This window comes from Hippocampus guttulatus, chromosome 8 (assembly GCF_054856545.1).
Source record: "Hippocampus guttulatus isolate MCC_2025c chromosome 8, RoL_Hgut_1.0, whole genome shotgun sequence".
NCBI lineage: Eukaryota > Metazoa > Chordata > Actinopteri > Syngnathiformes > Syngnathidae > Hippocampus > Hippocampus guttulatus.
Window position 1 is genome coordinate 16,307,700 of NC_141268.1, and position 15,206 is coordinate 16,322,905.

A 15,206-nucleotide genomic window follows, 5' to 3' on the forward strand; every position below is an offset into this window, starting at 1 on the left:
TGAAGAGTTAAAAACAATAAATAGTGTGGATCAGGCGACAAATCCTTCAGTCAAGTCGCTCGCGCAGTTGCTCACAGTGTCACTTCGTAAAAATACCAAGGAGAAACATAATCCGGACTCTTGAACATTCTGTACAAGCTTCTCCTGCTTGTTCTGCACCGTTTCATCATATAGACCAGGGGTGGCCATTACGTCGATCGCGATCGACCGGTAGATCGCGGACTGGTCCCAAGTCGATCGCGAGGGGTGTTGAGTAGAAAAAAAACAAACAACCATTTGTGTGTCTTTGTGCATGTTAGTAATATATTTTTTGTGTTAATGTACACGGCACCCCCATGCGTGTGAATGTGCGTGCATGTGCGTGGTAACGGGTCGATCGCGGAAGGTTGGTTGATCGAAAAGTCGATCTTCGTTCCAAAAAGTTTGGGCACCCCTAATATAGACTATGTAATGGACTATAAAAATCCTTTAAAATGATACTTTTATAGCAGCAAAATATTCAGTCGCAAGTGAGTAAGAGCAGTTGTCAATCAAATAAACACCAACAAATGAGACACATGAATAACTAGGTAGCATATGGACTACTAGTTAAGGTTGCTTGTGCAGAGGGGGAAAAATACCATAGAAAAGTGAAACCAGATGTGTTGGTGACTGATGTGATGAGAACAAAATTTTAGACAGGAGAGTGTTTTAAAACGGTGACTCCTGCAGCACGTCACCGTAATTCAGCAAGGACTAGACGGGGGTGTGTTATCGTTGGATGCTTCACATTCTGGAGTGAACAGGTGCCTAATTAAGTGGAGTGCAGGGTGCAAAGGGCAGCCCTTATTTGTCACTATGTCAGTTGAACATACTCCCCAAAGAGGAAGCGCATAGTGGCAGCCGCTCGCTATGTTGCCTGCTGACAATTTTAGCATGTGTCGCGCCTTCGGAACGGCAGCGCTCAATTTTGTTTGACGACTTCCCACTTTGGCAGTTGCTTTTTAAGAGACGACAAATATTCCTATGTTCTGACTGTGCGGACTGATGAAGTCACTGTTCGGCAAACAAAAAGTTGTATGCGTATAAGTAAATAAATAACATAACATAGGCAAAGACTGTCTTCTACGGAGGAGGATTAGGGCCAATGAAGAAAAAACAAACAAACAAGGTTGGCGTAGTATGGTGTTTGTTTTTTCGAGATATATACTCAATTGCAGATATGCGCAGTGCAAATTGAAGCTGTCTGAAATGTAAATTATCTGTAGCTCCAGTTTGACGATAGTCATAATTCCAATTCAAATTACCGACATGCAATTAGTTATCGGAAATTAAGTTTGAACGAGGACATTGTAGATATCTCAAATATTCTTTATCCACAGTCTTACTTCCTACATCAATCATCACTAACATTGGTGCGTTCAAGAAAACGGAAGTCTTCAGACAGGCAAAATTGATTTATTGAATGTACATCTGCAGGATATCATGAGAGTGTTCCAATGAAAGATCATATTTTATGATTCCCATTTTAATCCCTCACTGAGGTTGCATCTCATTCTTCAGCATCCTTCGCCTACAATGCGAACACAAGAAAGATGTGGTAGTTGTTTAGTGTCACATGACAGCAGAGCAGCGTGACGGCAACTTTGCTTCTTCGGAACGTGGTACTCACTTTTGCGATTTCACGACTTTTGGCCCGCAGCTTGTTGACCTGTGACTCTGCAATGTCTGCACGCTCCTGAGCCTCTTCCAGCTCGTGTTGAACCTTCCGCAGCCTCGACATGTGAGTGTTGGCCTGTTCCTCCTGCGGGGACAGTTCAATAGCGGAGTGAACAGCAGATTTTGCTTTGGTCAACTATTAACAGCTAAGTGGAATATGCATTCACAGGCCACAATAGTAAAGCCTCCTGTGCAATTAAATGATTTCAAGATTCGGCTTTTTAAAAAATATTTGTTTTGTTCGATGACTAACATAAAGACAATCCAACAGAATTTTGTAAAAATAGCATTTTTGAGGTGGTGGCCAGTGGGGGAGGTTTGATTGATGACTATCAGGTTGCTGCATGGCATTTTATACGGTACTGTATGTAGCACTATACTGTTTAAAAAAAAAGAAAAAGCCAAAATGACACTTACAGCCTCTTCTGACTGCCTTTTGTAGGCCTTGACCTTCAGCTGCAGCTTATCTACCAGATCCTGAAGCCTGTTGACGTTTTTCTTGTCTTCCTCAGTCTGACAGAGACGTGAGTCGATTGTATTATTTTGCACGACTTTCAGTCAACGGTTGACATGAGGGAGGAAACTAACACCGACCTGGTAGGAGAGCTCCTTCACTCTTCTCTCATATTTACGGACGCCTTTGACGGCATCGGATCCTCGCCTCTGCTCAGCTTCAACCTCAGCCTCAAGCTCACGCACCTGAAACAAAATGGAGGTTGAGCATGGTCCACAATTTTGGTGTCCTTCGGGAGTCTGGATGCGAGTGTAGGGAGATCTTTACCCGAGCTTCCAGTTTCTGGAGCTGCTTCTTGCCCCCTTTCATGGCCAGATTCTCAGCCTCATCCAGGCGGTGCTGCAGGTCTTTGACTGTCACCTCCAGGTTCTTCTTCATCCTCTCCAAATGAGCGCTGGTGTCCTGCTCCTTCTTCAGTTCCTCTGCCATCATGGCAGCCTGCAACATAAACAACCGTGAGCTCAACAGCAGCTTTTACACGAAGGTAAATGACATTAAAACTCACATCAGTGATGGCCTTCTTGGCCTTTTCTTCAGCATTTCTTGATTCCTGCACAGCTTCCTCCACTTCACCCTGAACTTGGACAAGGTCTGCCTCCAGCTTCTTCTTGGTGTTGATCAGACTGGTGTTCTATTTGAAAAGAAACAAATGCTTGCTTTGAAGCTGTTGCGAGAAAAACAACTTTTTGTTTTTTTCTGGAAAGCATGTGTGAAGCGCACTTGAGAATGAAGCAGACCAACACGCTCACTGGCATCAAGCAACTCAGCTTCAGCCACTTTGCGGCCTCTCTCCGTCTGCTCCAGAGCAGCTCGTAGCTCCTCGATCTCAGCCAGCATCAGGTTGTTCCTGCGCTCCACCATGGCAACTTGCTCCTTCATGTCTTCTTGACCTCTTATGGCTTCATCAAGATGAAGCTGGGCATCCTGCGCGACAAAACATTCACACAAATCAGTACCTGCCTCCTTTCAAGCTGCTCTTCGAGATCTGTTCTAGAGTCTGTACCTTGAGTTGTCCCTGGACATTCCTCAGCTGTTTCTGGGCTTCAGCTGCCTGCCGGTTGGCGTGGCTGAGCTGAATCTCCATCTCATTCAGGTCTCCCTCCATCTTCTTCTTGAGTCTCAGGGCATCGTTCCTGCTCCTGATTTCAGCATCCAAAGTGCTCTGCATGGACTCGATAACACGCTGGCTGTTCCTCTTGATCTGTTCCATCTCCTCATCTTTCTCTGCAAGCCTTCTCTCGATCTCGCTCTTGACTTGGGTCAGTTCGAGCTGAATACGAAGAATCTTGGACTCCTCGTGCTCGAGTGTAGCCTGTGCACAAACAGGGCATCTATCATCATTTTAAGTTCTCCTGACATCCTCCGCACTATGATTTGAAATATGACGCTTGTTACCTCTGCCTCCTCCAGAGCTGTTTGAATTTCACTCTTCTCACTCTCCACTGCCTTCTTTCCCTTCTCAAGTTCATGGATTGTCTTTCCAGTCTCCCCAATTTGCTCACTCAGGTCAGAAATCTCCTCTGTATTTGACAGGTGAAAGAACATCAGATGACAGTTTTGCTTTTTTAATGTGTTGGTCTTTTGGGAAAATCGGGGTAGGGGTCTTACGTTGCAGGTTCTTGTTCTCCCTTTTCAGGGTCTCTAGATGCTCCAGGGCTTCTTCATAGGAGTTCTTTAGTTTGAACATCTCGGTACTGAGTGAGCGGGCCTCCTTCTGATATCCCTCCAGTTCTGCCTGGCTCTCTTCGTATTTTTGCTTCCACTCAGCAAGAACCTCAACACATCAAAAAGGACGTAATCAGATGTGTGTCGACTTGAAAATAAATACCAAAAAAAGACACCTTGTCAAAGTTCCTCTGCTTCTTGTCAAGGGTGGCGGCGAGCGCATTCGCTCTCTCCACGTCGATCATCAGATCTTCCACTTCACCCTGCAGCCTCTGCTTGGTCTTTTCCAGTGAGGCACATTTTGAGTTGACTGTCTCGATGGACTCCTCTGCGTCCTGCAGACGCTGGGCAAGCTTTTTCCTGCAAAGGCACATCAAGCGATTCCATCGTTTTCGATCATTTTCGTTCCCTTGCCGTAGCTTACTTTGCCTCCTCGAGTTCCTCGGTGCGCTGAATAGCGTCCGTCTCATATTTGCTTCTCCACTGAGCCACCTCGCCGTTGGCCTTGGACATGGCTCTCTGCAGCTCAGCTTTAGCCTCCTGCTCCTCCTCATACTGCTCTCGGAGAAGGTCGCAGTCGTGACGGGAGGACTGAACGGCGTGAGCCAGGGCGTTCTTGGCCTGCCACCCAGTAGAAGACAAGAGGTGAATAGTCTCTGCTAATCGTCAGATAATCGTTTCGTTTTGTTCGGCTGGTTTTATGGCCTGTTACCTTGATTTCCTCCTCAATGTGCCTCTTGAGCTCCTCAATCTGCTGCGTGTAGCCCTGCTTCCCCCTTGTGAGCTGAGACACTAAAGCTTCTTTTTCTTCCAGCTGACGTGCAAATTCACCTAATCAAAGATGGTATATTCAAGACATTCAAATGAAAATAGAACCGGGACCAAGCTAAAGGGTAAGATGATTTTTTTCAGTTCAGGTACAGCCATAACAAGTACTGTGGTTGCTAAACAATGTGATACTCTTGTGTTTCGCAAGGTGATGCCTACCATTCTCAGTTTGAAGTCTTGATTTTTGAGTGCTAATGTCATTAAGTTGACGGACATTCTCATCATTCTTGGACTTAAGATCACTCAGTTGATCTTCTAAAGACCTGCACATCTTTTCAAGATGAACCTGGAAGAAGAACATAGGAAAACCATTTTTTTCATTCTTGGTTGAAATTAGGGTGAAAATGCTCTCACCTTTGATTTTGCAATGGCCTCCATGTTGCAGTTGAGGTCGTCGATCTCCATCTTGTATTCACTCTTCTCCTTCTCCAGCTTCTGTTTGACCCGCTGAAGGTTATCGATCTGCTCCCCGAGCTCGGCCACGCTGTCGGCCTGCTTCTTGCGCAGAGCCGTGGCGGTGGCCTCGTGCTGCAGGGTGGACTCTTCCAGGTCGCGGCGCAGTTTCTGGAACTCAGCTTCACGCTTTTTGTTCATTTCGATCTGAGCGGAGGTGGCCCCGCCGGCCTCTTCGAGGCGCTCGCTGATCTCCTCAAGTTCCCTGGAGAGATCAGACCTCTGCTTCTCCACCTTGGCGCGAGCAGCCCGCTCGGCTTCAATCTCCTCCTCCAGCTCCTCAATACGGGCCTGAAAGACATACATTTTGAGTTGCAATTTTCTCAAGACATTTCATTTTTATGTTCTGAAGCTTGTCACCAAATACCTGAAGTTCTTTTATCTTTTTCTGTAATTGGACTCCGAGACTTTGCTCGTCTTCAATCTTACTCAGTAATTGGTTGACCTCAAAGTCCTTCCTGTAGATGGTCATTGGCAGTAATAAAATGTGTTAAAGCTGTGTCCTTTACAACACGTCACTTGGATGAAAACAGTAAATCGTCAAGTATACGTACTTCTTTATTTTTTCATCAGACTGCTGCTTGTCATTCTCAAGATCCATTATAGATTCCTGAGCTAGCTTCAGATCTCCCTCCAGCTTCCTTTTAACTCTTTCAAGATCCATACGAAGCTTTTTTTCTTGCTCCAGTGATCCTTCAAGCTGTGAGGGATAAACATATTTTCCATTAAATCCAATCTTATTCGAGATCTGCCCGAACATGTGACTCGCTCACATCATCCACTTGCTGCTCCAGCTTGCTCTTGGCCTTTGTCAGAATATTGACTTTGTCTTCTTCTGCCTGAAGGTCATCCAGGGTCTGCTGATGAGCCTCTTGGAGGGCTTTCTTCTCTTTGCTTAGTTTGGCAATGGTCTCATCTTGAGAAGACATCTCCTCAGTCAAGTTTTTGACCTGCAGCAGTGTGCATAGAATTGAGGATGACGAAGTTGCTGAATGCCGAATTATCAAAATATAGGTAATTGTGTAACCTTGTTCTCAGTGGCATGCTTCTCCTTTTCCACTTTGGCAAGCGTAAGTTCCAAGTCATCGATGTCTTTCTTCAACTCGGAGCACTCGTCCTCCAGCTTCCTCTTCTTGGCTGTCAGCTCAGCATTGATTTCCTCCTCATCCTCCAACCTTTCCGTTGTCTCCTTGAGTTTGGCCTCAAGCTGGATTTTGGCTTTGATGAGCCCCTCGCACCTTTCCTCTGCGTCAGTAAGGTTCTCGCTGTCCTAGAAAATAAATCAAGCAGGTCCATGTCACTGCCTGGTGCATGCGATTGAACAGGCAGGCCACATGAGAACTCGGTATTGAACCTACAGATTGCACTTGTAACATGAGGTCGTTCTTCTCCTGCAGGAGGGAAACCATCTTCTCCTCCAGTTCCTTCTTCTTGGCCAATGCCTTGACGAGATCCTCCTTGGTTTTTTCAAAGTCCTCTTTCATTTGAGCCATCTCTTTTTCAGTCTCTGCACTTTTCAGTAGAGGCTTTATCTTGAAGTACAGCTTCATCCATGGCCATGTTTTGACATTCATGAATGAGCGGACGTTGTACTGGACGGTGAAAATGGCCTCCCTGATAAATATGTCAGCAAATTGAGTTCAAGGTGTCATTTTTCTTGTTTTGAAAGGAAATACCAGGAACCCTGATAGATAGCGTACCTCCTTGCCATCATCTTGACAAACTCTCGTCTCATCAGGTGACCTCTGCAGAGAGCCTGAGTCATTGTGACCAGCTCGGCCAGTTTCTCATCTCTCATCTCCTCCAGTGTACCCAGCAAGCCGGCTTTGAAAAACACCTGAAAGGCATGACATTGATTGTCTCTGGCAGAAGGAAAGTCATTATTTACTCTACCTTGGTATGGCCAAACTTGTACTGTGTGTGATCCACATCGATGGAGCCCAAAAGTTTCTCCGAGGCCTTTTTGTTATCAATGAACTGACCCTCAGGGATGACGCTGGCGTTTAACACTTTGTATCTGAATGTAAATGTTTCATTCATTTGGCGTGCAATCCTTTGAATGACTGAGAGTCAGTGGTAGCATTTGACTTTGCTACCTTTGCTTGAAGTCACCGTAAAGGATTCTGCTGGGGAAACCTTTCCTGCAGATCCTGATGCCCTCCAGCACGCCGTTACAGCGCAGCTGGTGGATGACCAGGTGGTTCTCCATCAGACCTAATATTTATTGTTTTGAATTAAACAGATCAGAATTTTGTGAATAAACAGTAAGAATCATAGGGGCAAGTTAGTCATCAAGTGCATTTCAAGGGACCCAAGGACACCTAACATAATCTTCTGCAGTAATTAGAATGCACACTGTATATGGCATCTGATAATAATCGTAGCCAAGCTGCAAGCGAAATAGATCGTGAAAGATTAGTCAAAGAGTTCAAAAGAAATAGAGTTAAAAAATCGCACCTGGCGTCTTGGACTCATTAGGAATCAGGCAGCGCACAAAGTGAGGATGTGTGCTCCTCAAGTTTGTCATCAGTTTTCCCAGATTCTCCTGAAAAATTGAGAGGACATCACATTGGCGTTTGAGAAATAGTACAAACGTGCAAAAAAAAAAAAAGTGGACAATATTCTGCTACTTCATCCTACCCTGAACAAAGCAGACACAGTTTGGAAGGAGCCACCCTTCTTCTTGCCAGCTTTCTTTCCGCCTGCACCCTCAGCTGTTGATGGAATCATAATCTGATCAGTAAGACTATGTAAAGTTGTAGAATCGATGTGTAGTACTTCCTACCTTCTGCCGAGGCGTGGGATGCATACAGGAAGGACAACAGCTTGGTAGAAGACTTCTGGTAGAGCTGAACAACGGAGTCATTCAGAGGGTCCTTGTTCTTGTCCAGCCAGCCGCAAATGTTGTAGTCCACAGTGCCGGCATAGTGGACCAAGGAGAAGTGGGCCTCAGCCTTGCCTTTAGTCGGCTTTGGCTTCTCAAAGGACTTGTTCTTGCCAAGATGCTGGTCGTACAGTTTGTTCTTGAAGGTAACGTCTGAAGCCTTGGGGAACATGCACTCCTCTTCAAGGATGGAGAAGATGCCCATTGGCTGCAATGACATGTTGTCTATAACTGTTGTATCGACATGTTAATCACTCAGAGAAGATGTTTTTCTTGTCTACCTTCTCAATAAGCTCAATACAGGCAGCCAAGTCCATGCCGAAGTCAATGAACTCCCACTCGATTCCTTCTTTCTTGTACTCTTCTTGCTCCAGGACGAACATGTGGTGGTTGAAAAACTGTTGCAGTTTTTCATTGGTGAAGTTGATGCAAAGCTGCTCCAAGCTGTTGAACTGACAATGTTAAGAAAACATCAACAACAGTTTTGAAGTGAACGGAATTTTGACTACGCTCCGGATGTGTTTGCTCCTCAAACTGTTGTTTGCAACATTTGGTCCATAGAACGAAGCATACTCACATCAAAGATTTCAAATCCGGCAATGTCCAAGACACCGATGAAGAAGCTTCTCGGCTGCTTGGTGTCCAGCATCTCATTGATTCTGACCACCATCCACAAGAACATTTTCTCATAGACTGACTTGCAGAGGGCAGAGACAGAGTTGTTCACCTGTTGACACAAATCAACATTTCAAGAAATCACATTCAACACGTTGTCTTTGTGCTCACGAAGCTCCACTTTGTACCTGAGGCACAGTCTGACCCTTCGTCACAAATTCATTTCCGACTTTGACCCTCGGGTAACACAGAGCCTTGAGGAGGTCAGCCGAGTTCAGGCCCATGAGGTAGGAGATTTTATCAGCCACTGAAATGCAATGACATAATGCACATGCTTTAATAAAGAATCTCAGTCAGATAGAGAGATAGACGATAAGTCGATTGTGAGCAAGACAAAGCGATCCGCGACTCACGCTCAGTGCCGTCAGGCTCGGCTTGCTCCTCACGCTGCTTCTGTTTGAACTTCATGTTTCCGTGTTGCATAACAGCTCCAGTTAGCTTGTACATGCTGACCTTCTCTTCAGCAGTAAAGCCCAGGATGTCAATGGCTGTCTGTGGTGGAAATTTAAAGACTTTTTTTTTTTTTGCGCACAGCAAGTAAAACAGATCCTACGACTGAAGTGGATGTGACGTTCATCTTACGTCAGTGGCGATGAACTCCTCAATATCATTTATACTCTTGACAGTAATTTCACCCTGACTGATCATGGGATAGTCGTAGGGGTTGGTGGTGATGAGCAAAGCCTCTGCGAAAACAAAACATGAGGTTCATTCTTGCTACCTGCCACAAGACACCAAAGTTCAAAGGTGACAACGTCTTCATACCGAGCAACTCGGGTTTGTGGCCTGTCATGAGCTGATAGAAGATGTGGTAGCTCCTCTCAGCAGACAGTTGGAAGGTCACACGAGACTTCTCCAGCAAGTCTGTAGATCACACGGGCCAACGTTAAAAATGCCCAAAAGTCATTTGTGTAATTATTTCATGTCTTACATGTTTCGATGTCTGCTGAAGCCAGCTTTCCCGTGGTGGCAAAATGGATTCTTATGAATTTACCCTATATGTCAAAGTAGAGGTAATGAGTATTCTAACACCATTGGAAATCATTGTGTAAGAAGACATAAAGGCACTTACAAAGCGAGATGAGTTGTCATTCCTCACAGTTTTGGCATTACCATAAGCCTCCAGCAGGGGATTTGCCGCAATGATTTGATCCTCCAGAGATCCCTTCAACAAGTAAGTACTCAGATTATGTACTGTACGTTCAATTCATTGTGTTAGACAATCGGATCAGCATGATTTTATTCAAGGGCAAAATTCCACCATTGTAACCATTTTCATGCATTTCTTACCTGCATTTTGCCAGATGAGTGCTCTTGCTTTTTTCCCCCAGGCACTGCGATTGTCGCAAAGTACTGGATGACACGTTTGGTGTTTACAGTTTTTCCGGCACCGGATTCTCCACTGAAAGGCAAAAGAACAAACAAACAATTGGCAATCCCTTCTTTTTTAAAAAATCTTGATCCACTGGTGCTGAATATTAGAGAGGCAGAACGTACGTGATGAGAACGGACTGATTTTCCCTGTCTGTTAAAAAAACAAAACAACAACAACAACAAAATTGCCATATGTACATAATGTTTGTGTACCCGTATATAATATATGGTTTCATAGATTACAATAACTAAACAATACCTTGTAGCATGAACTGATAGGCATTATCAGAGATCGAAAAGATGTGGGGAGGAGCCTCAATTCTCTTTTTGCCCCTGTATCCTGCCACGACCCCCGAGTCATACACTGGGAGCCACTTGTAGGGGTTCACAGTGACGCAGAACAACCCAGAATAGGTCTAAAAAAGGATGCAATAAGTTTAAAAAACGATGAATGTCAAGTCAATCAACCGTTTGGATCCATTGTCTCTTTTGGAACGGCACATACGTAGATCATCCATGCCGCGTAGCGCTCTTTGAGGTTATACAGCACAGAAGGCTCGCTGAGGTGGGTCATCATGGCCATGTCCTCAATCTTGTCAAACTTGGGCGGATTCATGGGGAAGATTTCATCCTCCTTTACAGTGAGACTCTGACACAGAAGTACAAGAGTGAAATAGTGGACTTTTATGAGACAAATCTCCGGGCGCACACGTTTAAATCAGGTATTCAGTCATCAGCGGTAGCCTTCTTCCAATCTTTTGTGAAAACTTTTGTCCTTCTTTATGTTTTCATTTGCACAAAACAAGATCCATATTTACAACTTGACCTTCCCTTTAACCCCATCAAACGCCCAAATACTGTTCTCTATTTAGTGTACACAAAAGTCAAAGACTTTGCCTTGATTAAGCTTTATTCTTTTCCTTTGCAGTGTGGCGGTTCTCACCTTCCCACAGATTGTTTCCACGATGGCTTTACCACCCTCTCTCTTTAACAGTTTGCCCTTGAGATACATCTCGTTGGCTTCGGTCACAAAGTAAGATGTCTTGGCATCGAAGGGAGTGTTTTGGGCTTCGATGCGCTCTTTTTCTGTCTTGCGGAGATAAACGGCTGCCGCGCCGAAACATTCCATTTCTGCGTCCGTGCTCATAATGCTGCTTTACTGCAAATGGGGGGAAAAAAAAGTCAGTTGACATTTGTTATGGTCATGTCATAATCTTCTCTGATCTGATTTCCTATGGAAATATGAATGGATGGACGATAGCTAGCTAGCTATCCCCATGATTCCGCCCAAGTTTGACAAGCTAGCTAGCTGGTTGGATGTATTGAAGATGGATGGATGGATAGATCAAACAATGTCACACATTGTTGATTAGAATGAAGGATGACGGATGTCAACAACAGAGAAGACTTACTTTCTTCCCACCCTCAGCAGAAAAGTGAATGATGGTTGCGGATGAGGATTCTGAAAGATGGAGTAAACAAAACACAAATAGTTGAAAGGAATTCCTGATAAGTGTCATAAATAAAGGGAGCTTGCCGTCCTTCCAAATCCTGGTCAAGTTGTGTGGAGGCTTTGTGATGTCTGGCAGTGAATAGTCATGCACTGCATTGTTTTCTAAGCTGCTGGCTTGCCTTATTCTAATATAAGACTGAGAGCCACTTACCTTGACTCGTCGCCTGTCACTTCCTTGAGGGCGTCCGGCCAGCCTTCTTATATAGAGTTGGGCCTACATCCGACTTTGATGACTTGCTTTTTTTGGTCATGTTCTTTTACGCCTATTGTCTGGTATCATCTTTCATATCCGATCGATAGCCGATCACGGACGACGTTCCTGATTTCTAATTAGATACTTAAGGGAGAATTATGAAGAGACGCAGATGGGAGCAGAGCAAATATAATGTTCTATGACAGCAATGGTAATTGTTCGTTTAGGCCTATAAACTTGCTCCGTTGCTGTCAGCAGCAGATTAAATGGTCTTGTGAGTGTTGATAGGGTGGTTTGCTCAGGCATTCAAATCATTCCATTTGATGAATTAGTTTTAAATAGAACCTATTAGAGCCCCACAAGCCACAGTAAATAGAAAATACATGACACATAGAGGTTAAAAATTTGAGCAAAGGAAATAAGGTGCCAGACAGAGGAAACAGACTTTTTTAAAAAAATGACATGTATATATTTTTCTGGCAGGCATGTCGTATTACCAAAGTTCCGACATTGTTTGGGTCTTTACAATAATCTCTCTAATACACCTTGGCACTGAGGAGCATCCAACTTTAGCTGGAGAGAAGTGCTCATATGTCACCGGTATTCTGTTACAGAAGCCTTGCAAGTCTTTCCTGTGACAAAGGAACGAAATGAAGAACTTGTGAAAACAATGATCCAGTGCCATGGCCAGGTCTCAGCCTGATCAAATCCCAAAACGTAATGGGATTTGTTGGAGGACAAAAGACAAAGTAACAATGCTTGTATTAATAGCAGGGCATCCGGTCAAAGGATTACAGAGCGGTGTTTTTAAAAAGAAGGGCATTCTTCCAACACTGCATGTGATAAGTAAGCATACAGAGCTTTATTATCTCACCTTGCCGAGCCTAAGAGGAAATCTGGGATTTTTTTTTTTTAAGAAGTGTCTCAAAAAGTTTAAACAGGATTTTGAAGGAGTTTGGAAACAGCAGTTGTGTACTGAAAGCCAGGCAATTACCGACTGAGGCAGTGTCAGCATGAGACAGGTGATGATTGTACATGTGTCTTTCTATTTTTATTGCTGTACTGCACTCGTTGATCTAATTGCGCTCACATTGAAGGCATCTTTTTTTTCTGCTTTGCTTTGAGACCTTTCACATTTATTCTCTTGTTTCCATTTGCTTTGCTGGTATTTTGTTTCTTTCTTGGTGGTAAAAATGTCACGTTTATGTTCTTTAGCCTCTCATGTCAGTGTTCAGGACTTTTGGGGAGATGGGAAGCAGGATGAAGTTTCTATCAGTGGCCTGCTTTGACGGAATGACTTCTGACACGCAGTTTACAGCAAAACGTTCAACGTACGTACATGTCTGCAGACATCCCGGCTCACATGTGTTTGCCTGTTTTGGGGAGATGTGCTCATCTAAGCGCTCAGACGTAGGACGCCATCCTTAAATGATGCGTTAGCTGCACCCCAGGGCTACTTCAGCATTCTCACATTCATGAATGATGAATACGTGCGAATATATTTGTAACTACACAGCGTTTTGACAAATAGCTTTCTCTTTTAGGGCGCTTTAACACTGTCGCCTCATGAATACAATCACACAATGATTATTGGTAACGTATATACATCTAATTTATACAATGATGATGCAGAACGAGGGGGCCACTGGGGCTTCATTGTCTTACTCTGGGATTCTATGACATGATCATAAGGGACCAAGTATTTTAAATCGATAACGGGTACGTACGTAAAGTATATTTGGAAAAAACAGACAAACCAAAATAATTCGTTATAGAACCCGACGTGTTTTGATGGCTGTTTATTGCAAAGTGAGACATGAGGGTGAAAAAATAGACAATATATAGGCAATTGAGATGTTACTGTGCACTACAATGATTTTTTTTTTCAGGAATTACTTCTTTTTTTTTTTACTTGCACCATTTTGGTACTGTTGTACATTAATTATATCCCCTCCATTCTAAAGCATAGTTAGAACCTGATAAACAAATACCGGTACTTTCAAAGTAATGAGATGAATACACATTTGTACACACAGTCATTGGTGGTTGCGCCTTCTCGGCAGCATGGGTATACCAGCACTGTTTTTGCCTGGGAGGAATGTCGGCGCCATTTGACTGTCGTTGCTGGACAGTCCCGGGGCGCTTGTGTCTTGCGCCTGTAATGGGCAGCATTTTTCACAGCCCCACTTTGTTCAGCGGAGAGATCGGTGCTGTTGAACGGTCTGCGGCTGGATGGATGTACGGCTTGAGGAGCCGACGATGAGAAGAAAGGAGCGTTAGCGCGGAGCGCCGATGCGGATGTGGAACTGGGAGTCGCGGCTTGGAGTTTGAAGCGGATTACGTGGGTCAGGAGAAGTGAATTAATCTCTTTTCGTCAATGGATGCAACAGCTTCGTGTTTGCTTTCAAAACTTAGCTTGTAGCAGACGTGTGCACATTTTCAGCATGACGTCTCTGATCCACTGGTGAAAGGACACTTTGATCCTCTCCTCTTTCATCTACACCTGCTTCAGACAACAAAGTGTATGCAGAAAAGTGGTGAAGATTGCACGACTGTCTGTGTCCTATGTGTTGTGTTGTGTTATTTTTGTTATTTTGACTTCAAAATGGCGCCGCGTGAGTGGCTGCCTTTCCAGCAGCTCCTATATTTTGTTGTTCTACTTCTTCCTTTCATAACTTTGCTGCTGTGAATCGGGAATTTCTCCATTGCGAGACTAATAAAGGTTTTCTTATCTTATCTTATCTTATTGTTAGACAATACACCACTTTTCTTGAGAATGTTCCCCTAACAGACCCCACCACTGCTACTTCTCCCATCTAAAGCTCATCATTGTTTATTATTTTGGTCATTGGCTGGCAACCAGTCCAGGGTGTACCCCGCCTCTTGCCCAAAGACAGCTGGGATAGGCTCCAGCATGCCTGCAACCCAAGTGAGGATAAGAGGTTCAGAGTAGCTGGATGGTAAGTTCATATAAATTAAGTAATGAAACGGTAAACAAAATAAATAAATAAATAATATATATATATATATATATATATATATATATTAGTATGCATGGCTCATCTTACTCTGACAACTGATGACCCAATAAAATTTGTTCCGTCGCTTGTTGAGCATTGCCTCTTTAATTTAGTTTCGAAAGTAATATAAGTGCAACAATGAGCTGATGCAACAACCAAAATGTTTTATGTAAACTTTCACCTACAGTCCAAAAATAAGATAAGTGATGCTAGTGACAGCTGGCCTATTAACTGCATTAATAATAATTGACTTCATATGCTCATCGGACGTTTGGGTCATTTTAACACTTCCAGAATTTTACATACATTCAAGGATGGAAGGGGGGTTTTTTTCTTTTTTTACCCATTCAGTGGTCATTTCAGTTTTTCAAGTCTTTTGAGATCCATAC

The 15,206-nt window shown here is 43.9% G+C and overlaps 1 protein-coding gene across 1 annotated transcript; it reads right to left on the bottom strand.

Annotated features, from left to right (window-relative positions):
* Positions 1–1,421: 1,421 nt before the first annotated feature.
* LOC147201482 (myosin heavy chain, fast skeletal muscle-like) lies at positions 1,422–11,241 on the bottom strand. Its single transcript, XM_086117011.1, has 39 exons — positions 11,035–11,241; positions 10,597–10,740; positions 10,351–10,507; positions 10,215–10,242; positions 10,008–10,119; positions 9,790–9,882; positions 9,649–9,712; positions 9,483–9,581; positions 9,300–9,403; positions 9,071–9,209; positions 8,846–8,964; positions 8,620–8,769; positions 8,324–8,494; positions 7,944–8,250; positions 7,799–7,872; positions 7,616–7,703; positions 7,255–7,372; positions 7,052–7,175; positions 6,859–6,995; positions 6,517–6,772; positions 6,186–6,428; positions 5,932–6,108; positions 5,713–5,858; positions 5,526–5,616; positions 5,060–5,449; positions 4,865–4,991; positions 4,590–4,708; positions 4,302–4,498; positions 4,054–4,237; positions 3,821–3,986; positions 3,608–3,732; positions 3,216–3,524; positions 2,933–3,136; positions 2,718–2,843; positions 2,480–2,650; positions 2,293–2,397; positions 2,116–2,211; positions 1,652–1,783; positions 1,422–1,552 (listed from the first exon to the last, which is right to left on the bottom strand). The coding sequence occupies exons 1-39, from the start codon at positions 11,236–11,238 to the stop codon at positions 1,532–1,534; spliced, it is 5,817 nt and encodes a 1,938-aa protein (XP_085973137.1). The 5' UTR covers positions 11,239–11,241; the 3' UTR covers positions 1,422–1,531.
* Positions 11,242–15,206: the final 3,965 nt, after the last annotated feature.

Coding starts and splice junctions, on each gene's coding strand:
- LOC147201482 (XM_086117011.1), bottom strand. CDS start 11,238: ATGAGCACGGACGCAGAAATGGAATGTTTCGGCGCGGCAGCCGTTTAT. Junction 3,137..3,215: donor ATGTCCAGGGACAACTCAAG/GTACAGACTCTA, acceptor TTTGTCGCGCAG/GATGCCCAGCTTCATCTTGA. Junction 2,844..2,932: donor TTGGTCTGCTTCATTCTCAA/GTGCGCTTCACA, acceptor CTTTTCAAATAG/AACACCAGTCTGATCAACAC.